This window comes from Ochotona curzoniae, unplaced genomic scaffold, assembly GCF_017591425.1.
Source record: "Ochotona curzoniae isolate NIBS_2020 unplaced genomic scaffold, NIBS_Ocur_1.0 contig_3819, whole genome shotgun sequence".
Taxonomy (NCBI): Eukaryota; Metazoa; Chordata; class Mammalia; order Lagomorpha; family Ochotonidae; genus Ochotona; species Ochotona curzoniae.
The window spans coordinates 48,981,145-49,003,726 of record NW_024466004.1 but is presented as its reverse complement, the minus strand read 5'-3'; the positions used below and the strand labels follow the sequence as shown (position 1 = coordinate 49,003,726).

Below are 22,582 nucleotides of genomic sequence, written 5' to 3'. Positions count from 1 at the left end.
GTCCCATGATGAAGGGCTCGGGCTTCTTCCATCCGGTATGGTAGGTGGGGGGTGGGGATGGCGGGGAATGTCCTCTGAGTTCTCTGCCTCTGAAGGCATTCCATAGAACCCAATTCTTATGTTTGAGCAAGTTAAATACATATTTCTCATTCATTAATGGCCTTTGAAAGTAAATAGGTAGTTGATTTAAGTAAGTGAGTAGTTGATTTGCACAAAAGCTCCTCACCGTTAACCATTGTTGTCAGGACAGGATGTTTATTTTGCTCACTCCAGTATACTTTGTTTCATGCACTCAGTCAATTTGTTTCAAAATTCAGTTTCCTTCTTTCTTCTCTGTAAGTTCGCAGGATACCCATTCCTTCCACCCTCCAGCATAGTGTTGAGCACTGAAAATAACCAAGTAGTTCTTTACACATTTTCTCCTGGCTTATGTATAAATAACAGATGGTTGATAGAAACTTTAATTTTTTTACTTATTTTACTTGAAAGGCAGAGAGACATAGCTGGAGCCTGGAACTGTATCCAGGGTCTCACACCTGGGTGGCAGGAATCAATTTGAATCATCATCTGCTGCCTCCCAGGGTACACACTAGCAAGAAGTTGGATCAGACACACACAAAAAAAATGTGGTTAACAATGGTCTTACCCACTTTGCTGAAATCCTTGACCCTTTGTGCCCTAATCAACTATGTAAAGATTATCAAAATAATAAAAAGAAAAAAAAAAGTTGGGTGGGAAGTAGAGGAGCCATGATTGGACCAGTGGCTCTGACATCAGATGCAGGTGTCCCAAATGGCCATCCAACCCTGTACCAAATACCCTCCTTGATGATAGGAACTTTAGTGATAATGCAGTGGTCCTTCACCATGCTACTTACTATAAGCCCATTAACTGCATTGTTGGGGCCGGCCGGCACTATGGCATAGTGTGTGTGTACTTGCAATGACGGCATCCCGTGGAGCACCACTTTGAAACCCAGCTGCTCCACTTCCTATCTAGCTCCCTGTTAATGGTCTTGGAAAAGCAGCAAAAGATGGCCCCACTGCTTGGACCTCTGCCATGCATGTTGGAGACCCAGAAGCAGCTACTGTCTCCTGGCTTGGGCCTGGCCTGGCCTATCCCCAGCTGTTGTGGGCATTTAGGGAGTGAATAGTGGATGAAAGCTTGTTTATCTCTAACTCCTATTCTCAAGTAAATTTGAAAAAGGCTTGTGTTGTTTCTGAATAAGATGAGATGATAGAGTCTGTTAGTCTTGCTGTCTTGCATTATAACTGTGACTAATAAGAAATTCTTGATGGGCTCAGCGTGATAGTGTAATGGTTAAGGTCCTCACCTTGAGCGCGCTGGGATCCCATATGGGCACCTGTTCTAATCCCTGCAGCTCCACTTCCCATCCAGCTCCCTGCTTGTGGCCTGGGAAAGCAGTTGAGGACCTTGGGTTCCTCTACCCATGTGGGAGACCTGGAGGAAGTTCCTGGCTCCTGGCTCTGGATTGGCACAGCGCCAGCCATTGAGGCCACTTGGGGAGTGAAACATTGGACGAAAGATCTTCTCTGTCTCTCCTCCTCTCTGTACATCTGCCTTTCCAATAAAATAAATAAATCTTTTTAAAAAAACCTTGAATAGCCTAATATCTACTTGAATATATGAAACATTTTAAAATACCCATTTTTGAATCCATTTTTCCCTTCTACACACCTGTTAAATCCCAGAGATATTGCTGTATCCAGAGCCTTCTTGCTTCTAAGTCCAGCTAAACAAGAAAACACTAGATTGTCAGATTTGGATGGCTTTACTTTTTTGTATTTCTCTTTGAAGTCTTTTGGGTTCATCTGAAGAGCTTCACCTACCTCATCCACTGAAAGAAAATATTAAGAATTTCAATAAATTTTAGATCCAACAAATTACTGAAAATAAATGTGTTTTGTAATCAGCTTAAGACGCATGTCACTTACATGGTATATTGACAGACCCAGGGATTTTTCCATACTCAAGGATTTCCCATGGCTCTCTAACATCAATTAACATAATGTTTTTGGAATTAAGCAAGTTTTTCAATTCTTTATAAGTGAGGTATTTGGAAGCAGCAGTACAAAAATTGTGGCAACTTCCCCTTGTTGATTTCAAACCTGAAAGAAATAAGGCAATTTAGGTAACCTGAACATAGTAACATTGCCATAGTTGGAAAGAGTAAATTTAAACAAAATTTCCTGGTTCCATTCAGCAAGCTTTATTTGTTCTTTTTTGTTTCTTTAAAAACCTGAATTCTGTGACATAGTAAGTACTTGTCTTTGTTCCCAGTACCTGACACAGAGTTCCTAAATGCCTTAGGATTTCTGGGGTGGTAGACTATTATAATGGAGAGTTACGTAAGTAGGCTCCTGGATAACTTGAGATTGGAGTTGGTCTCCAAAAAGACCAGGCCATGATTGGATATGGGAATGTTTGGCTCTAACCCTCATCCTGCAGGGAGTGTTAAAGGGATGGAGATTGAGTTCATCATTGATGCTGAGGTAAGCATCATGGCATAGCAGGGTGAGCTTTTGCTTGGAACATCCAAACCCCAAATCAGTGCCAGTTTGAGTACCGCTTCCCACTACTGAGGCTGCTTCCTGCCACCTGCCTGAGACCCCTAGTTCCTGGCTCCTGTCTGGCTTGGCCTAGAGCTGGGTGTTGTAATCATTTGGGGAATAAACCAGCTGATGGAGGATCTGTTGGCCTCTCTTGATAACCACCTTTTAGATAGGTAGCTAGCTAGCTAGATATGAATAGACCTTAAAGATCTAGTTATAGCCCTCACCATCGTGATCATTTGGGGAATGAAGTCACTCTAGCTGTCAAATCTTTAAAAAAAAAAAAAAAAGAAAAAGAAAAATTAGGCAAAAGGAAACAGTCCTGTAATAATTGTTACAAGTACGGGCCCAGCAGTGTGGCCTAGCGGCTAAAGTCCTTGCCTTGAATGCCCCGGGATCCCATATGGGCGCCGGTTCTAATTCTGGCAGCTCCACTTCCCATCCAGCTCCCTGCCTGTGGCCTGGGAAAGCAGTCGAGGCTGGCCCAAAGCCTTGGGTCTCTGCACCCATGTGGGAGACCTGGAAGAAGTTCCTGGATCCTGGCTTCAGATCGGCATAGCATTGGCTGTTGCGGTCACTTGGGGAGTGAATCATCGGACAGAAGATCTTCCTTTCTGTCTCTCCTCTCTGTATATCTGACTTTCCAACAAAATAAATAAATCTTATTAAAAAAATAATAATTGTTACAAGTAAAAATCACTTGTTGGTATTAGATTTTTGTTTTTTTTTTTAAAGGGGCAGGGACCGACTTATTTCAGAAGCAGAGAGAACAAGCCAAATGCCTGCACTGACCCCTCACTGGGGCTGAAGCTGGGAGTTGGAATCTCACTCTAGCTCTCTCACGTGAGAGACAGGTAGGAAGGAAATCATTACAGCTCCTTCCTACAGGCTACAGTCTGAGATGGCCTGTTCCCAGTCTTGATGCTTAGCCGCAGCCTAACTCAGCCCAGCCCACCACCAGTCCAGCTCTCACAAGCAGGTGTAGCAGCCTCACTCAGCCTGGCCCACTCCCAGCACCAGCTATTACTATTATTTTTAAAAGATTTTGTTTTTAATTGGAAAGACAGATTTAAAGAGAAGGAGAGACAGAAAAAAAGGTCTACCTGCTGGTTCACTTGCCAAATAGCCACAATAGCCAGAACTCAGCCAAACCAAAGCCAGGAGCCACTTCAGGTCTCTCATGTTTAGATACAGGGTCCTAAGGATTTAGCCCATTCTCTGCTACTTTTCCAGGCCACAGAAGGGAGCTGGATGGGAAGTGGAATAGCTAGAACACGAATTGGCACCCACATGGGTTACTAGTGCTTGCAGGTAGAAGATTAGCCAATTAAACCATTGCTCCAACTCCCAGATTGGTTTTATAAAGCAGCATCTTTTCACTTCAGGGAGGTGACACAGCATATGTGAGGACTGGGTCTGGGGGCGTGTCAGGCTGAGCTAAGCCACAGCACAGGTGGGTGTGCATGAAAGCCGGATGGGACATGGCTAGCTGCAGCAGGGGCTAGCACAACCCTGGACTAGAGGTGTGCCTGGTGGGGTTGCCTTGACTAGGCAAAATCTTCATATGTGTGAGAACCAGGTCTGTGACATGCTGTGGCCGGGTCTCTTCAGTTGCTGATGCCTGTGCAGTGAGCAGAATGTCCAGATGCACACAAAGAACATGATGGCCAGCTCGTACAGGCCAGCAACTAAGTCTTCAAAGGATGGAAGGCAGAACTGATTGGACCACTCTCCTGGCTAAACATTAAGTGGGCTTTGTCAACCAATACACCTTGGAAAGACTTTCTCAGCCCTGGAACAGTGAAGCTGACCTGACAATGTTTCAAAACTATCAAGACCACTCTAGTAACACCCTCAGAACATTCTTCCCCCATATTGTGGTCTTTAAGGAGTCATTATATGACCATGCCGATTCCTGAATGCTATGTAATTTGACAGTAGGGAGCAGTCCCTGCCCCACCCTCCCCTGCAGACAAGGGAGAAAAAAAATCAAATATTTGTCCTAGTCACCTTCTTCCATAGTGCTCTCCACCCTAATCAGAGGCCCACCTGGCCATGTATCCCTCTCAACTATGTAAACAATATTGAAAAGAAAAACAAGTTAAATAAAATAATAGGTATAGATTTACTTTTTCTTTTAAAAAAGAAAAGCAATGTGCACCATCTTATCATATCAAAAGCTGTGTTGTTAGGTAAGCCTGGGGCCATACAGTGGGTTTAAGCATAGGATCAGTGACAAAAATAAAATGATGAATTATTGCTGCACTTGCTTAAAATGCAGGGAGTATTGCTGGACTGAAGGTGGTAGATGTGGATTCTCTGGTCTTTGAACATAACCAGTAAACAGTGAACCTGATGTTGAGCTATTCTTCAGAGCTCATGGTTGTATTACCCTGTACGTTGAGATATCCTTACTTTTTGAGAACTAATTGTTCCTAAACTAGAAGAGGAGGTTAGGCTCATAGTAATTTTCTTTCTTTCTTTCTTTTATTATTTTAAAAAAGATTTATTTTTATTGCAAAATCAGATATACAGGAGGAGGAGAGACAGAGAGGATGATCCTTCATCTGATGGTTCACTCCCCACGTGACCGCAACAGCCAGTGCTGCACTGACCCGAAGCCTGAGCCAGGAACTTCCTCCAGGTCTCCCTCGCGGGTGCAGGGTCCCAAGGCTTTGGGCTGTCCTCGACTGCTTTCCCAGGCCACAAGCAGGGAGCTGGATGGGACGTGGAGCTGCCGGGATTAGAACCAGTGCCCATATAGGATCCCAGGTAGTTCAAGGCAAAGACTTTAGCCACTATGTCAACCCGTCAGGCCCTCTAGTAATTTTCATTCAACTAGTTCCTTGTAACTCCCAATACTATGAAGAGCAGAGGGCTGAATTTATATTTATTTCTGGTTCTCATTGTTTAGGACCTAGAAAACCATGGTAATTTTAGCAGTTATGATAAATTCAAGGTTCTGGCATTTAGCTTTTGGGAAACTAAGTTGTTTCTTGGTAGAATCAGCAAATTAACCTTGAATTTTCTGTAATTTAGCTATATCCCTGTTGGGAAGTTGGGAGACATAAGAGACAGTCAATCAGGACTGAATTTCTTCGGTTTTGTCGCAGTGGTTAAGATACCTGCAACTGGGCCCGGCACTATGGCACAGTGGTTAAGGTCCTCACCTTATGGGCGCCGGTTCTAATCCCAGCAGCCCTACTTCCTATCCAGCTCCCTGCCTGTGGCTTGGGGAAAGCAGTCAAGGACGGCCCAAAACTTTGGGACCCTGCACCCATGTGGGCGACCCGGAAAGAGGCTCCTGGCTTCGGATTGGCTGAGCTCCAGCCATTGCAGCCGCCTAGGGAGTGAATCATCGGACAGAAGATCTTCCTCTCTGTCTCTCCTCTCTGTATATCTGCCTTTCCAATAAAAATAAAATAAATCTTTAAAAAAAAAAAAAGATACCTGCAACCCATGTCAGTGTCTGGGTTTGAGTTCTGCTCCACTTCTGATTTCAGCTTCAGGTAAGTCCAGGGAAGAGCCGGTGATGATCCAAGAACTAGGGTCCTTGCTACCCACACAAGACATAGATTGAGTTCCCAGCTCCTGTCTTCAGTGTGGAGTTGTGGGCAGTTGGGAAGTGAACCATTGGATGGAAGATGTATGTGTCTCTCTCTCTCTGTCTTTCTACCTTCCAAGTAAATAAATAAAAATGTAAAATAAAGATGGTTTAAATCTGTTTTAAATGTTGTTTCCTAATTGAAAAAAGCTGGATGAAAGCATGTGTTCCCTCAAACTTCTCATGGTCTGAGCCTCTATTGCACAGCCTGTACTTTGTAGAACATGTCCTCTACTTGTCAATCATGCTGTGATGCTCAACCAGAAAACACCTGTTCCCTCACTGAAGACAAACTGGCAACTTGATATCCACCAACTTTATGGACAGATAATGTGGGGGGTCTTGTGAGGTGTTTTCAAAATTAATACAGACTAAACTTGTACTCTGCTGTGGGATGCAGGCAGGTCATGCAGGGTCTTAATCCCCAAGGTAAGATGCCTGCTACTGATTTTCACTTTGGGAGTCTTAAACCTTCAAATAACCCCACGTTTAACTGTTTCTGCAGTGGTAAACTTATCTCTAGGATACTTAATACAGTGCAGTACAGCTTCCTTAGGAAGGGCTAGGCCCTTCAACTCTCCTTGCCAGCATGGTGTGCCAAACCTTTTCCTCTGCCTTTCCTATCCAATTACCCTACCCGTACTTCCCGGTTACATAAAAAATGTACACATTCCTTAAACACATCATTGTGGAAAGAGCAAGGATTGCAGTCAGATAAACCTGGGTTCAAATCCTGTCTTGCCTATTTGTCTCATCTGCATGGAACACACTTATTCTCTTAAAGTCTAGTTGAATGTCACTTGTCACCCTATTTTAACATTCCCCCTTCTATGTATCTATTGTAATACAGTAGTTGTACACATATGCAAATTGCATGCATGATATTTCTTGAAGAACTATTTATTAAATAGCAAAAAAAGGAAATTAAAACGTTCAGTTTGTTAAACACAAATACTTAAATTCAAATAATTAAAATAATTTGTTAGTCTGTTGTGACAGTCTTTTCACTTGGCCTTCCTACCTCCCTTGTACCAAGATCGAGACAACCCAGAAGAATCTAGCCTCAAAATACGTCACTTAATCATGTCTGAAAAGTCCTGTGGCTTCTCCCTCCGGCGAGATAAATGCAGCACGTAAGTTAAATGTGTTTTCCTAGAAAGCTTTTTGAAACATAAGGAGACAAATTACATAAGTCTGTACATATCACACTTATATGTAGTATTTAGCATATCTGTAGCGTTTTACATGTGTTTTAATTACACATGTTCAGATAAGTGTTCAGAAGAACATGTTACCAAAGTGCAGCTAGGGAGGATAGCTGGTTGGAGGGGATATATATAGAAAGAGTCTTGGGTTGTGCTTGCTTGTTGGTTTCACTGTAATGAAAATATAACCATGTGATTCTGTCATCACTCTGAACATGGAAAAGACACCTTTCTGTAATAGTTGCTCACAGTCCGGAGTCAGCTTCCATCTCCCCCAGAAACAGCTCATTAACTGATTGCTGCATCCACAGACAGCAGTTGGTGCTGCAGTAGAGGGGCTCACAGAGCGAGACTCCTGGAGGCCCCTGCGTGCTGGACTCGGCGCCACCACCTGCTACCTTCACCTCTCTGGTATCCCCATTCTCATTGGCAAGAGGGATGGTGCTAGGTGGCTGCTTCACCAAGCTAGTATCTCTGCTCAGCTGTGGGTCGCCTGGATACCAGCTAAGGGCCTCCCCAGGGCAAGGACTGACATATTACTTGCGCCTCTGGGCTGGGATTCGATGCTCAGTCTAGCACCTCCTCATTATAAATGCCCCCCTACGCCACCATCCTGGAACAAGGCTGGCCCCGCCCGCTGCATCCCCCAGAGCAAACCCTGGCCCACAAGGCGCGAATCTGGAGAAACAAGAAGTCCAGGTGGGAGCTACATAACCAGATACGACGAGAAATCAGACTGAAGTTTAACTGAAAGTCTGGACAACGGCAAGTGCCCCCTCCAAACCCCTCCTTTTCCTGGGATCCGAGATGGGGCGTTCTCCCCTTCTCCCACTACCACCAAGCTCACCGTAGAGCGCAGCCTGCACGGACTGAAGAACGGCACTGCGGGGCGCCGCAAGCAACAGCCGGGGAAACACCATCACCCCGGCGCCGGCGCGCTGCTGACCACTTCCTCCTCCAACCCAGGGAGCTTAGCTCTCAGCTCTTGAGCGCCCTCCAGGCAAGCGCCGGCAGAACCCGGTACTGCCGCAAGTCGTCAGGGACCATAACAATCTTCGGAAGAAACTGCAGGTGCGCTTGCTTTTTCTGGTTTTGAATTATTATTATTATTATTATTTTTAGGCTACACAAAGTTTAAAAGCTATGACAAAACTAATACTTAGAATCCAATTTGTAACGTTTTTACACATTGGATGAATTTAAAAGCACACTGGCTAAAATTTTTAAGAACTCTGTTAAAGCATTAAAATCAAGTTATAGATACTTTGCTAATTTATTTGAAAAGTAAAGTTACAGGTGCTAAGAGCTTCTTCTGGGTCTCTCAAGTGGGTGGAGGTGCCAGAGCACTTAGGCCATCTTCTGCTTCTCTCCCAGGTGCATTAGCAGAGAGCTGGACTGGAAGTGGAGTAGCCAGGACACCTGGGATGCCAAATTGCATCCATTTGGAATACTGGCATTGCAGACAGAGACTTTACACGTAACCCCACACTGCTGGCCCCTGTTCTTAACTTTGATAGCCAGTTCAACTCTAATACTGGTATGAACATAATCCCATAACCTCATCACACTTTCCCCAAGAACTGATGACATTTGACCATGGTTGCCCATAGTGTTGCTCAGGTTAGGTCCAGCTACTTTACACTGTGTTTTCTGACTGCCACTGTAACAGACTGACACGCACTTACTGTTCTAAAGCCACACAGTTATTACCTCCAGATCGACTGGTTCACTAGGCTCTCCAGCTGGCATCACAGTGCCAGCAAGCCTGTGCTCCTTCTGAGGGGTCTGGGAGGAATGGCCTTGCATCCCCTGGCTGTGTCCCCGGGACCTCCTGCATCCCCTGGCTCTCTTGTCTTTAAAGCTGCTTTCAGCATCTTCACATTGCCCCCTCACTCTGACTGGAGCCCTTGCTTCTGTTACGATATCTTTTTTTCCTGGCCCTCCTGTCTCACTTTTATGAAGATCTCTATATCCAAACGGAGATAAGCCCGGGAGAATCTAACCTCAAACTACTGCATTCAATTATATCTGAAAATTCCTTTTTGCTGAGTCATGTGACATGGTCCCAGATTTCAGGGGTTAGAATATACATGTGTCAGGAGAGGGGAACATGATTCAGCCTTTGGCATAAAGTTTATGGCTCTTTCATTTTCTAAAAAATATTTATTTATTTAGATTTATTTATTTTATTGGAAAGGTAGATAGATGTACAGAGAGGAGGAGAGACAGAGAGCAAGATCTTTCGTCCGATGATTCACTCCCCAAGTGACCGCAATGGCCGGTGCTGCGCCAATCCGAAGCCGGGAGTCAGGAACTTCTGGGTCTCCCATAAGGGTGCTGGGTTCCAAGGCTTTGGGCCATCTTGACTGCCCTCCCAGGCCACAAGCAGGGAGCTGGATGGGAAGTGGAGCTGCTGGGATTAGAACTGGCACCCATATGGGATCCCAGCACATTCAAGGTGAAGACCTTAACCATTACACTGTCACGCTGGGCCCTATTTATTTAATTTCTCTCTCACCCTTTTCATTCTGCCTTTCAAATAAATAAATTTTAGCATCTTCCATCTGCTGGCTCACTCCCAAATGGCCCCAATGGCCAGGACAGGGCGAGGCAGGGATCTTCTTTGGCTGCTTTCCCAGGCACGTGAGGAGGGAGCTGGATGACAAGTGGAGCAGCTGGGACTTGAACCTGTGCCCATATGACATGCTGATATTCCAGAGATAACCCATTATGTCACCACATCAACCCCTCATTCTTAATTTAGCTCAACTGCAAGTTTATTCATATTTATTTAAATAAAATTAACAGTTTTAAATGGAATTATTGATGCATAGTCATGCAGGAATAATTTCATTAATCAAAACATTTTAAATGATTTCATTTTTCAATAATTTGGTAATCAGTAAAGTACTTCAGATTTCTTTAACAACGGTATAATGCACAGTCTCTATAAATTGATGGGATAACTTTAGTAACATTATCATAATATACTTCAGTGTAGTCTTCAAAATGAATACTTTCATAAAACCACAGGTAGAAACAGTGTAACTTGGTTTGAATGAATCACATTTCATTTGCTTGATGCTTGCAAGAGCAAAAAAAAAGCATGGGTCTAGTGAGGAACCGCCCACGGCGAGTTCCTGAACGTTTAGGAAACACGGCCGGATGCCGTGACCGCCAGTTGGGTATCAGTTTGTCAGTTGGGTGTCAGGAGGAGACGGTGACGGAGGGAAGTAGGAGGCAGTCGCAGGAACGCCCCGCCACAAACGGACCCTAGGGCGAACTTGAGGAAGAACCACTCTAGTAATGACATAGGGGAACTCAGTGAGGGGGGAGGGAGTTGGGGAGGGGATAAGGGAAATGTCAGGGCCTATGGAACTGTATCATAAAATGGTAATGGTAAAAAGAAGTAAAACAAACAAAAAACCCCACAAATCCGGCAGCTCCAGGACACCAACCAGATCCAACCAGAGGAGCCCAAGGGTGTCATTCAGGCAGCCAGCGCCGTTCGGAACGCATGCGCACGCCAGCCGGCCCCGCCCCCAACGGCCTCCGCGGCCCCGCCGGCGGCCCGCCCCCCAGCAAGCCCGGCAGGCCACGCCCCGCCCGCGGTGCGGCCGCGCAGGCGCAGTTGCGGCGGTTGTAGACGCGGCGGTCGGCCGGGCGGGTGAGTGGGTTCCGCAGCTGTGGGGTCACTGCAGTTCTTCCTTCTTTGCCTGGGCGCTCCCAGTGCCCTCGATGGGTGGGCGGGGCGGAGAGAGAGGCCCTGGAGGCTCGTTCCTGGTGCCTGGGCGCTGGGCGGGCACTGAGGGCCCTGTGAGAGCGGCCCAGAGTGGTCGCTGCCCGGGCTGTGGGCGGAGAGGGGCCGATCCCCGCCTGGGGAGCCGGCCCGCACGCTGGCGTCTCTGCAGCACGCTGTGGTCGCTGCGCTCTGCCTTCTCATCCTGAGGTGTGTGGCCGTGGCAGGACGAGGCACGGGGTCTGGCAGCCTCGTGGGTTTGGAGTGCCGGGACCCGCCGGTGTGGGTCCCCATCCACCGCTCCCGGAGTCCAGCATCTCTGCAGGGCGCTTCGCACTTCGTTTCAAAAGCAAAACAGGGAAAATCATAGTAGTTCAAGAAGTGTAAGTGGGCTACACAACACGTGACACTTCGTGCCGTTCTTGTCTGAGCCTGTTACCTAAATGACTGTTTAGCAAAGCTTGATCCCAGAAAATTACTGCCCAAGAGTACGAAGTATGTGGGATTATTATTATTATTATTACTGTGCATGAGCTTTCATTTGCTTAGCCAGTTTAAAAACAAACTTTCTAAATGACTCGCATCGCACGTCAGAAAAAGAACTTTAGGTGATGCTGAGGCTGTAAACTATAACAAGTGAAGCTTGATACTTGGAAAATCACATGAGAACAATGGCCAGACAGAATTATGTTGTAAAGTTGACATATGAGACTGCTAACCTTGGGTCTCTTCTTTGGCATCTGGGAATTGGAACCTTGGAAGTCCTTCCCACTCAGGGCAACGTGGTTCATGCTGAACAGTAGGTTTTGTACTGATCAGCTTCCATGTAAATCCTGGGCACCAGGTCTTCCTGGGAGCAAGCGTTACTACTCGGTTATTGGAGAGTGCATCTTGTTTGGTTCCTCCTGATAGACCATGCTGTCTTACTTTGAAAACAGCAGTATACTGAGTGCTGTCAAATCTCAGCATGTGGCTGAGGCCTTGAAGAACTCCAGACACAATTGTGCTAATAGGACCTTCTAGAAGCTTTTAATAATTGGCCTTCAATTTTGCCTCGTTTTTCATAAATGGATACTGGCAAGGAAAACTGTATGAATAAGTGATTACTAAATTGTATGTTACTATACCAATTATATGTTACTGTATGTCAGAAAAAAGGCTTTGGAAATTGCTTCCATGTTGCCAAGTGATTGGAGTCAGTGGTATTGGAAAAAACGTAAAGGCACAGATCATTCGTAGTGTCTAGGTCAGATGTCTGGGTCTGTTTATGGTGTAGGTTGATGCTGATCATTTTCAAGAATGTATCTGTACCCCCAGGGAGAAGTGTGGCCAGTTCCTTGTGGATTGTGTTGCCTATAGTGTATTAGTTACACTGCCGCTTTTTTCAGGAGTGGAAGTTTGTAAGTATGTGGTGGAAAGATCAGATTTGCTGTTTGGTTTTGTCTCTCTTCCTTTAGTGAAGTAGTAAGGTAGGTAGTTTCTTGGTAGGTGAAGGTTGGTGTGCACTAGAAAGGAGATAGGAGGAGCTGAACAGGTGAGCTGGAAGAACCTGGGGGCTGTAATCAGAAAGGAAATGCTGTGGTTGAATTAGTGGTCGTGTGTTGTAGGACACATGGAGCAAATTGATGATGGAGTTTGGAGGAAAGAGGCTAGGAAGAAATGAAGTGATAAGGACTCAGAAGCTTTATGTATTGGCGGTGAAGCCCGAATTTGTTGCAACTCAATTCAGTAGCTGGACTTAAAAGAAATGATCTTTGAAATATGGCAATCTTAAAAATTTCCTTATTTTAAACATAGGATGACTACACTACTTTAGAATTTAGTGCTGAGATGGAAGATTCCTTCCCTTAACTATCAGAAAGTCGATGAACAATCACGAAAATTGCCATTATCTTAGCTGCCAAGCTGGATGTAAGATGCAGATGCCTGCTTGCATGCAGACGCACTCCTGCTATGTAACTGCTCTCCTCTTCCATCCTGACCTAGAAGGCTAGCTCCCTGGCCTCTTCTAGGAGCACTAATCCTGTTCCTGAGAGCCTCACCCTTGTAACCTAATGTGCTCGCAAAGTCTCCACCTGCAGATACCAATTTCTTTTTTTTTTTTAATATTTATTTATTTTTATTACAAAGTCAGATATACAGAGAGGAGAGAGAGAGAGGAAGACCCTCCATCCAATGGTTCACTCCCCAAGTGACCACAACAGCCGGGCGGTGCTGTGCTTATCCGAAGCCAGGAACTAGGAACCTCTTCCGGGTCTTCCATGTGGGTGCAGGGTCCCAAAGCCTTGGGCCATCCTCAATTGCTTTCCCAGGGCACAAGCAGGGAGCTGGATGGAAGTGGAGCTGCCGAGATTAGAACAGGCACCCATACGGGATCCCGGGGCGTTCAAGGTGAGGACTTTAGCCACTAGGCCATGCTGCCATGCCCTGCAGATAAAATTTCAACATGGGAATTTTGGCACACTTAAAGCATTTGGTTTGTAACAAGGTAGCAGGTAAAAGTCAAATAGAATGTGCTCTTTGAACTTAGATTGAACTAAAATTTTGTCAGTTTTTGCTTATGTTTCCTATTTCTGCTAGACCAATGAAAATTGATGTCAGGTCTGTGCCTAGCCTAAGGGTGTAGACACCTGCATCCCACATTGGAGTTCCATACTGAGCTCTGCTCCTGAATCCAGCTTCCGATTGATACAGACCCTGGGATAGCAATGATGAGGCAGATAGTTACATTCCTGCCAGCCACTTGGGATACGTGGGTTAAGTTCCAGGCTCCTAGATTCACCTCTGTCTAGCCCCTGTCTTCAGTCAGCAGCAGCCATTATGGGTATTTGAAAATAGAAGATGGGTCTCTCTCTTTCTCTTCTTTCCTCCCTCTCAAATTTATTAAAAAAAAATTTTTTTTTAAAGATATACAGGCATAAGGTCAGAGAAGTCATTTAGAATTTGCTGTGCATTAAATAAGATGCAAAATTTTAGCTTCAAAGATTAAAGCATATTCATTTTTTTGCCTCAACCTTTTCAGTAAATAACAGATGCGGGTGAAAGATCCAACCAAGGTGTTACCTGAGAAAGCCAGAAGAAGTAAAAGGCCCACTGTACCTCATGATGAAGACTCTTCAGATGATATTGCTGGTAACTTGTAATTTCTGATTTCCCAAGTGATGTTGAACAACAGAAATAGCAATATATGTTTTTAACTAATACATCTCTTATTCTTACTGTTCATGGTTTTCTGCCAAATTTTACAGTCCATTTATCTGGTTCCAAAAATTCCTGTTGATGTTTTTATTGAGATTTTTTTAGTGTACATTAGTTAGACTTGCCATGTTGGCTTATTTTGTGCTTCCTCAGGGCGTATGAAAACCAGGCCTCCAGGCTGCCACAAGCTGACAGATGATCCTTCCGAGCTACTGGCTTCAGGGCTGGTTGGGCTGTTTAGTTTCATGCCTTGCTTTTGGCGTCTGATTTCCCTTACTTCTGTGCTAGTTGAATGCTTCACTTAAAATGATGTTTTTAATATAATTGCATGGTTTTAATGTTTCCATGGTTAAGTGTTAATTTGGAAATTTTTAAGTTCCCTGCATTGAAGTCTGAATTATATTTTTAAAAGTTTTTTCTGTTCTATTAATAGTTTTATTCAGAGATTCTCATTATTCTTACGTTAATTCCCATTGTTGTTCTTCTATAGTTATCATTTTTCTTAGGTCTTCTAAGGCTCCTATTTCCTTTTTATTGTGCTTGCCATTTCTTTTTTTTATTTTTTTTTTTAAAGATTTATTTTTATTATTTTTTCATTGGAAAGGCGGATATACAGAGAGGAGAGACAGAGAGGAAGATCTTCCGTCCGATGATTCACTCCCCAAGTGAGCGCAACGGGTCGATGCTATGCCGATCCGAAGCCAGGAGCCTCTTCTGGGTCTCCCACGCGGGTGCAGGCTCCCAAAGCCTTGGGCCGTCCTCGACCGCCTTCCCAGGCCACAGGCAGGGAGCTGGAAGGGAAGCGGGGCTGCCGGGACTAGAACCGGCGCCCATATGGGATCCCGGGGGTGCAAGGCGAGGACCTTTAACCACTTGCGCCACCGCGCCGGGCCCGTGCTTGCCATTTCTAATCCTTATTGTATTGTAGCAATATCTGTTTCACTCTACATTCTCTTTAGTTTGGTCTTCATTTTATAGTTTTATTTTTGAATATTTATTTTTTATTGAAAAGTCAGATATACAGAGAGAGAGAGGAAGAACTTCTGCTTACTGATTCACTCCCCAAGTGGCCACAGTGGCCAGAGCTGAGCCAATCTGAAGCCAGAAGCCAGGAGCTTCTTCCTGGTCTCCCACGTGGGTTAGAGGGTCCCAAGGCTTTAGGCTATCCTCTACTGCTTTCTCAGCAGGGAGCTGGATGGAAAGCAGGGCTCTGGGATTAGAACTAGCACCCATATGGGATCCAGGTGTGTGCAAGACCAGGACTTTAGCCATGAGGCTACTGTGCTGGGCCCTTTTTAAAAAACAATTTTTGTCTACATGAAAGGCACAGTGACAAAACAAGTAAAGAGAGAGAAGGAGGTAGGGAGGGAAAGAAAGAGAATATCTCTGCTAGCTCACTCCCTGGTAGCCAGAGCCTGGCCGGGCCAAAAGCAGGAGGCCAGAACTTCATCTGGATCTCCTTCAGAGGTGGCATCACCCACCACAGCAGCAGGAAACAGAGTCAGAAGTGTGTCAGCTGCCAGAACTGGACCTAGCACTCCCGTGTGGGTTGGGGTATCTAAAGTCATGGCTTTACCTGGCGCACCACAGTGCCTGCTTCTGGGGTTTTAGCTAAGTATTTCTTTTTGTTCCCCTTCTTTCCTTAGTTCTGCCATTGCTTTGTATTATTTTGTCATTCTGTCCTAGAACACTTGCTAGTGTTTTATATTTTTATGCCATGACAATGATTGTTCTGCATTTGTTTTGTTTTGTTTTTCCTTGTCCTCCCTTCCTTTTCCTTATACAGTTGGTACCCACCCCCATATCTGTGGGTTCCTTATCTGCACATTGAAAGTATTTGAGGAAAAAAACTTTATGCGGGATATGTACAAATCTCTCTTCTCTCTCTGGCTAGTATTCCTGAAAGAGCAAAATACAGCCAAAATTTACATAGCTGTTACATGGTATAAAGTATTCTAAGTAATTCAGACATAATTTAAGGTACATAGGGAGATATGTATAGGTTATATGCAAAAGGTGTTCTTATATGTGGGACTAAAGCATTCAGAGATTTTAGTAAACTGAAGGTTTTAGAACCTCTGTTCATACTCAGATAGTGAAAGAATTACATTATCTTAGCAAAAAATTTGAGGCTTTAATTTCCCTTTGATTGTTCATTCTTTGATGTTGGATTGCTTTTAGATAAGCTTGTTTGAGTATATTTGTGTAAGAAAATTGAGCCAGATAGACCCTTGTTGATACCTGCTAGAGTTTAAGCTTGAGTTCATTTAGCCTTTTGTTCTGGATTATGCAGCTCTGGGTTGTTCATAATATAGAGTGTCTCTTCTTCCCAGTTATCATGGACCCAAGACTGCTCCCTGAAAATGCAGAATATTTTTCCATGTATTTTTATGTCTCAGTGAATGATAATTTTTTTTCTTTTGCTTCCTCTCAAAATGAGATTGTCAGAACCCGGTGCAGTGGTGCAAATTAGGGCTCCGCCTGAAATGCTGGCATCTAAAATGGGTGCCAGTCCAAGTCCCATCTACTCCACTGGGACTGTGCAGGGAGAGCAGCAGAAGATAATCCAAGTATTTGGGCATCTGCCATCCAAAAAGGCTCCTGGTTCCCAGCTTCAGATTGAGGAATCTCAGCAACAACTGTCCCAGCCATCTAGGAAGTGAACCAGTAGATAGAAATCCAATCCCTCTATCGCTGTGTCTCCCTGTCTGTATCAAAACTCTACATTTCGGGCCCGGCGCGGTGGCGCAAGTGGTTAAAGGTCCTTGCCTTGCACGCCCGGGATCCCATATGGGCGCCGGTTCTAATCCCGGCAGCCCCGCTTCCCTTCCAGCTCCCTGCTTGTGGCCTGGGAAAGCAGTTGAGGACGGCCCAAAGCTTTGGGACCCTGCACCGGCGTGGGAGACCCGGAAGAGTCTCCTGGCTTCAGATCGAGCATGGGCCATTGCGCTCACTTGGGGAGTGAATCATCGGACGGAAGATCTTCCTCTCTGTCTCTCCTCTCTGTATATCCGCCTTTCCAATAAAAAAAAAATAATAAAAATAAATCTTAAAAAAAAACCTCTACATTTCAAATATAAATAAATCTTTAAAGATTTTATTTTATTTGTAAAGCATATCATTACAGAGAGAGGGGAGACAAAGAGTTCTTCCATCCATTAATTCACTCCACCACATATCCTCAATGGCTCACTCCCCAAATAGCAGGAGTTAAGCTGATGCAAAGCCTGGAGCCAGGAGCCTCCTCTAGGTCTTCCATGAGGGTGCAGGGGCCCAAGGACTATCCTCTGCTGCTTTCCCAGGCCACAAGCAGGGAACTAAATTGGAAGGGAAACAGCCAGGAACAGAATTACCCATATGGGATGCTGACACTAGCAGATGGAAGTAGCCTGTTAAACCACTGCACTAGCCCCAAGATTCTGAATTAAAAAAAAAAAAGTGTTTGAAGGCAAAGACAAAGACAGAGGGCAAAATAGAGTGGGAGTGCTTGCATAGGAGTATTTCTGTTTGCTGTCCCACTCCCCAAATGCCATCATTGGCTGGGGCTGGGCTGCAGGCTAAGTTCAGAGCTGACAGCTCAGTCTACATCTCCCAAGTAGGTGGTTCTTACTTCTGTGGAATGCATTGGTGGGGGGCTGGAACAGGAGCTGAATCCAGGAAACCCAGCTACTCTGGTTTGTGGGCATCTTAACTGGTATCATCGTAACCAGCACTTTCTTTAATGGCATGAATCCTTGCTTTATGAATATGTCAACTGGAACATTACTCATTTTATATTCATTTTTTAAAAGATTTATTTATTTATTTATTTAATTTTTGAAAGCCTGAGTTACAGAGAGAGAAGGTGAGAGAGATCTTCCACTTGGTGATTCACCCACCAAATGGCAGCAATGGCTAAAGATGAACTGGTCCAGTGCTGAGAATAGAAGTTTTTTCCCGGTCTCCCCCATGGTTGCAGGGACCCTAGTACTTCAGCTGTTTTTCTGGATATGTTAAGAGGGAGCTGGATAGAAAGTGGAGCAGCCAGGACTTGAACTGACCCTCATATGGGTGCCAGTGGTACAGGCACAGGTTAAGCCACTAGGCTGTGGCCTGGGCTCCATGTGTCCTTATAGCCTGCTCTTGTTGTAAAATTAGAACTTTTAGAAGATTTGCATGTTTTTTTTAAGTTAAATTTTATTTTGAATAATTTGTCAGGAATCACATTTACACTATTCAGCCGGGCCCGGGAAGTTGTTTTAAAGGATCATTAGGTACTAGGTAAAATAACATGAGGGAATACTCATTAAGCAGAAATCTGGGAATTATTAAAGAAACCATGTTTATTTTAGAGGTGAGGAAAAAGGGAAATGAGTTTGGGATATCTCCCATTGTTGGTTCCTGGGGACTGTGCCAGTCTGAAACTGGGATCTAGAAATAATCAGAGCTAGGTCTCTCAAATGGGCGATAGGGACCCAAGAGCTTGAGCTGTCATGTGCTGCCTTCTGGGATCGACATTAACAAGCAGCAGAGTGGAACTGAAACCTGAACCCAGGCACTCTGAAATGAAGTGTGTAAGTCCTAAGCAGCATCATTTTTCCCCCCCCAAGATTTATTTATTTGAATGGTAGAATGAAAGAGAGGGAGAGAGGGAAAGACAAGAGGAAGAAAAAGTAATCTTCCATTCACTGGTTCACCCGCAAGAGGCAACAATAGCCAGGACTGGGCCATGCAAATCTCAGAGCCAGAAATTCCTTCTGTGTCTCCCACATGGGTGGCAGGAATTCAAGTACGTGAACCACCCTCTGATACTTTCCAAGCATAACAGGGAACTGGATCTGGTGTGTAGTGAGTGGAACTCAAACAAGACACTCCCAGCATGGGGTGAAGGTGTCCCAAGTGACAGTGTATTGTCTTCCCCACAATGCCATACTCCTAAGCAGCATCTTAGCTGTTGGGCCAACTGCCTGCCCTGATACCATTTTAATGCTGTTGGCTTTTTGGTAGCACTTTAGCTTAGTAGAGAAAAGATTAACACATTGGTAATTTTCTCTTACTCAGTAGGTTTAACTTGCCAACATGTGAGCCATGCTGTCAGTGTGAGTCATGTGAAAAAGGCAACAGCTGAACATCTGTGGTCAGTTTGTTCAGAATGTTTAAAAGAACGGAGATTCCATGATGGACAGCCAGTCCTTCCTTCTGATGTTTGGTTGTGCCTCAAGTGTGGTTTTCAGGTAAGGAAAATGTTACTACCGTGTCTTAATTTGTCTTAAATGTTTTCCTTATATACTTGACTGTGATTTGGGCTGTGAGTGACATGTATAGTTTAAGATGAATTTATTCCATATTTAGCTTGAAATTTCTCATGAATGAGCTTATTATTGAGGTTTGAGGTAAAGTAACAAGTATGCTATGTTCAGAAAGTAGTAATGTGTGGCTTATAAATACTTTGGTAGGCAATCCAGCCCACTTGTACTAGTTCCTATATCTGGACCTGTCTTTTGTGCATTTATTTCAAAAATGGGTCTTCTTTTCAGATTTTTTTTAAGGCATATTTACTTGAAAGGGTTACAGAAGGAGAGATAGCGAAATCTTCTACTTATTGGTTCATTCCCAAAGGCCAGGGCTGGGCCCGGCTTCCTCTGGGTGTCCCACATGGGTGGCGGGTGCCCAAACCCTTGAGCCATCCATGCCCAAACCCTTGAGCCATTCTTTGATGCTTTTTCCATAAACAGGAAGCTAGATCAGAAGTAGAGCAGACAAGACTGGAACTGATGTCTACACGGGACGCTGGTGTTGGAGGCAGCTGCTTAAACTACTGTACCATACATAGTGCAGCCTCCAGACTCATTTCTGTTCCCTCACAAAGAATTCTTCTTTTTTTTTTTTTCAGAGAATAAGATATTAGAATTCAAGAGATATTGATGTCTAGAGTAAAGGAATTTTCTCTTGAAATTGGAAGTGTGTGTTCTCATGTTTTTTTGTTTGTTTTGTTTGTTTTGAACTAAGAAATGAATCTTGGTTATCCGAGGTAGAAGTTCAAGAGTAGGGCCATTCTAATGCTAATGAACTCAAGGGAGAGAACATTCGAAATGCAGATTTCTTCCCCTTTTCTGCAGTGCTGTCTTCAGCCTAGTGGTTTGAGAATATCTGAGAATGCTTCAGGCATTCTTTGTTACACAGTAACCCCCACAGTTCATAAGGAATGGAAAGAGACTGCCTCTTCCATGTGTTCCCTCCCAGAGCATACAGCAATGTGAGTCTTCCTCATGTCACCTTAACTGGAATTTCCTTTCCTTTCCTTTCTTATCTGGTGAGGAAAGTCACTGTGCTTGGCCGATGTCTCACTTTTTCTGTGAGGGTTGGGGGTCACAGACTAGCAAAAATGTGTGTTTGGGGAGGGGCACTGCTGGCCTAGCAGGGTGCTCAGGGTCACTCAGGGATATGTTGATGAGTGAGAGTGAAATTACCTTTGCACATGTTTGTTACAGGAGAATACTAGGTAACAAAAAGCAAGTGAGAGTCTTTGCAAAAATTTAAATTTAGTGAGAATTGGTATTGCCTTCCAAACAAAATGTGTTTTCAGTGTGAGTTTAATTAGGAGTTAAGTTTTCATTAGCCTTCTATGTGAATCAGGAAATGACATTCAACTCACTTTCAGGGTTGTGGTAAACACTCAGAAGGCCAGCATTCCCTTAAGCACTTTAAGAGTTCCAGACCAGAGCTGCATTGCATTGTCATCAGTCTGAGCACATGGATTATATGGTAAGTTCAATTGTATTAAGGCTGTGCCTGCCTCTCTGAAAAAAAATTAGTTTCTTTGAGCTCCGTAGGACAGACTATTAGGTGTTTTGCTAGTTTATGCTTCCTTTTTTTTTTTACCTTAAACACAAACTACAGAATAATTTAAGAAAACTAATATTACCCATGACTACAAAATCTAAATAGAAAACAAAATATGATTATTTCTCTACTTTCCCCTAACTTGTTTATCCATAAGGAGAAACTCTTTTTAGTTGATTTTATGTAATGAGCTTGCTAGTACAGAATTCCACTGCTAAGTGGAAGGTACTTGAAAGAGGCAAGTGGCTTGGTGAGTCTCTGCAGGGGGATGGGAAAGCCTGGGCATTAGTAGTCAGCAAAGATTTGTAAGTTGATTCTGCTACTGAAGTGCTGATTGAGAACCTAGTCTAATTCCTCTTTTGTAAAGTAACTGAGTTTCATTTACTGTTATGTGGTTACAAAGTAAGAATACATGGGTTCTGAAGTGTTTTGATGCTCTGGTTTCCCATAAGCATACTACACTGTTTCAAAGTGAATGGTGTATTGAAATGATTTTTCTGTATTTATGTGTTTATTTGAAAGAAGAATATAGAGAGAGAGATCTTCCAGTTGCTAATTAACTGCCCAAATGGCCTCAGTAGTCAGGGCTGGGCCTGGCTAAAACTGGAGCCTGGATCTCCATCTGGGCTTCCCATGTGAGTGGCAGAGGTCCAAGTCCTCTACTGCTTTCCCAGGCACATTAGCAGAAAACTGGATCAGAAGTGAAAGAGCAGGACCGATACCTGATGCCATCATTGCAGGTAGCGGTTTAACTTGCTATGCCACAACACCAGCCCTACAATAGTTTTCTAAGTGAAATCTGTAGATTTCTAGGGTTTCTTTCTTTCTGTCTTTTGTATAAGATTTATTTACTTATTGAAAGAATTACAGTGAGTTGGGAGAGAAAGAGAAGTTCTACCTGCTGGTTCACTCCCCAAATGGCTGCAGTAGTTGGGACTGGGCGAGTGACTTCCTTTGGTTCTCCCATGTGAGTGCAGGGGCCCAAGCACATGAGTCATGGTTTCACTGCTTCCCTAAGTACATTAGTAGGAAGCTGGATAGAAAATGAAGCAGAAGTGTGCCACCTGACACTCCTAAGGCATAAAAGGCAGCATAGGTGGCAGTTCTGCTCACTGCCCTTCGATGCCATCTCCCTAAGTTTTATTCAAATGAAAGTGCTTTAGCTTTGTCTTTTTATTTCACGGTTTTGTAATTAATAGCAGGATATTTTGACTCATAGAAGAGATCATAATTGTATAATTTAATATAATCACAGAGGTTGCTGTTTGTCACAACTCTGTGTTTTGTTATTGCTGTTATTGACCCCCAAACAACTGAACTGGGGAGAATATGGAGAGAACTGATGATACATTTGAACTGAGGGAAGGGGCCCTCTCAATTTACAAAGTGTTCCAGAATCAGCAGGAAAGCTTGTTACAGCAGATGACTGAGTCCCAGGCTT

At 44.1% G+C, this 22,582-nt stretch overlaps 2 protein-coding genes across 5 annotated transcripts in view; one reads left to right on the top strand and one right to left on the bottom strand.

The window, feature by feature from the left end:
- Positions 1-235: 235 nt before the first annotated feature.
- On the bottom strand, positions 236-10,922 carry TSTD3 (thiosulfate sulfurtransferase like domain containing 3). Of its 4 annotated transcripts, none has more exons than XM_040983107.1 (5): positions 10,815-10,922; positions 1,956-2,129; positions 1,851-1,858; positions 1,699-1,753; positions 236-386 (listed from the first exon to the last, which is right to left on the bottom strand). In XM_040983107.1, exons 1-5 carry the CDS (start codon positions 10,870-10,872, stop codon positions 307-309), a joined length of 375 nt encoding a protein of 124 aa, XP_040839041.1. In that variant the 5' UTR covers positions 10,873-10,922; the 3' UTR covers positions 236-306. The 4 variants fall into 4 exon arrangements, with proteins under 4 accessions (XP_040839041.1, XP_040839040.1, XP_040839039.1 ...); XM_040983106.1 differs by lacking the exon at positions 10,815-10,922 and adding an exon at positions 8,230-8,344; XM_040983105.1 differs by having other exon boundaries at positions 1,699-1,858.
- Positions 10,923-11,444: 522 nt separating this feature from the next.
- Positions 11,445-22,582, top strand: part of USP45 (ubiquitin specific peptidase 45) — a 74,322-nt gene continuing 63,184 nt past the window's right edge. The window contains exons 1-4 of the mRNA XM_040983807.1: positions 11,445-11,504; positions 14,144-14,253; positions 19,360-19,532; positions 20,960-21,063. Of these exons, the coding sequence (XP_040839741.1) occupies positions 14,154-14,253; positions 19,360-19,532; positions 20,960-21,063 (377 nt within the window). The 5' untranslated portion in view covers positions 11,445-11,504; positions 14,144-14,153. The remainder of the gene's footprint in view (positions 11,505-14,143; positions 14,254-19,359; positions 19,533-20,959; positions 21,064-22,582) is intronic.

Excerpts from the sequence above, each read along its gene's own strand:
- TSTD3 (XM_040983104.1), bottom strand. The coding sequence starts at position 8,302 with ATGGTGTTTCCCCGGCTGTTGCTTGCGGCGCCCCGCAGTGCCGTTCTT. Across the intron at positions 2,130-8,229 it reads CGTGCAGGCTGCGCTCTACG|GTTTGAAATCAACAAGGGGA; the intron begins GTGAGCTTGGTG and ends TATTTCTTTCAG. Across the intron at positions 387-1,698 it reads ATATCTCTGGGATTTAACAG|TGCTCAACACTATGCTGGAG; the intron begins GTGTGTAGAAGG and ends GGTTATTTTCAG.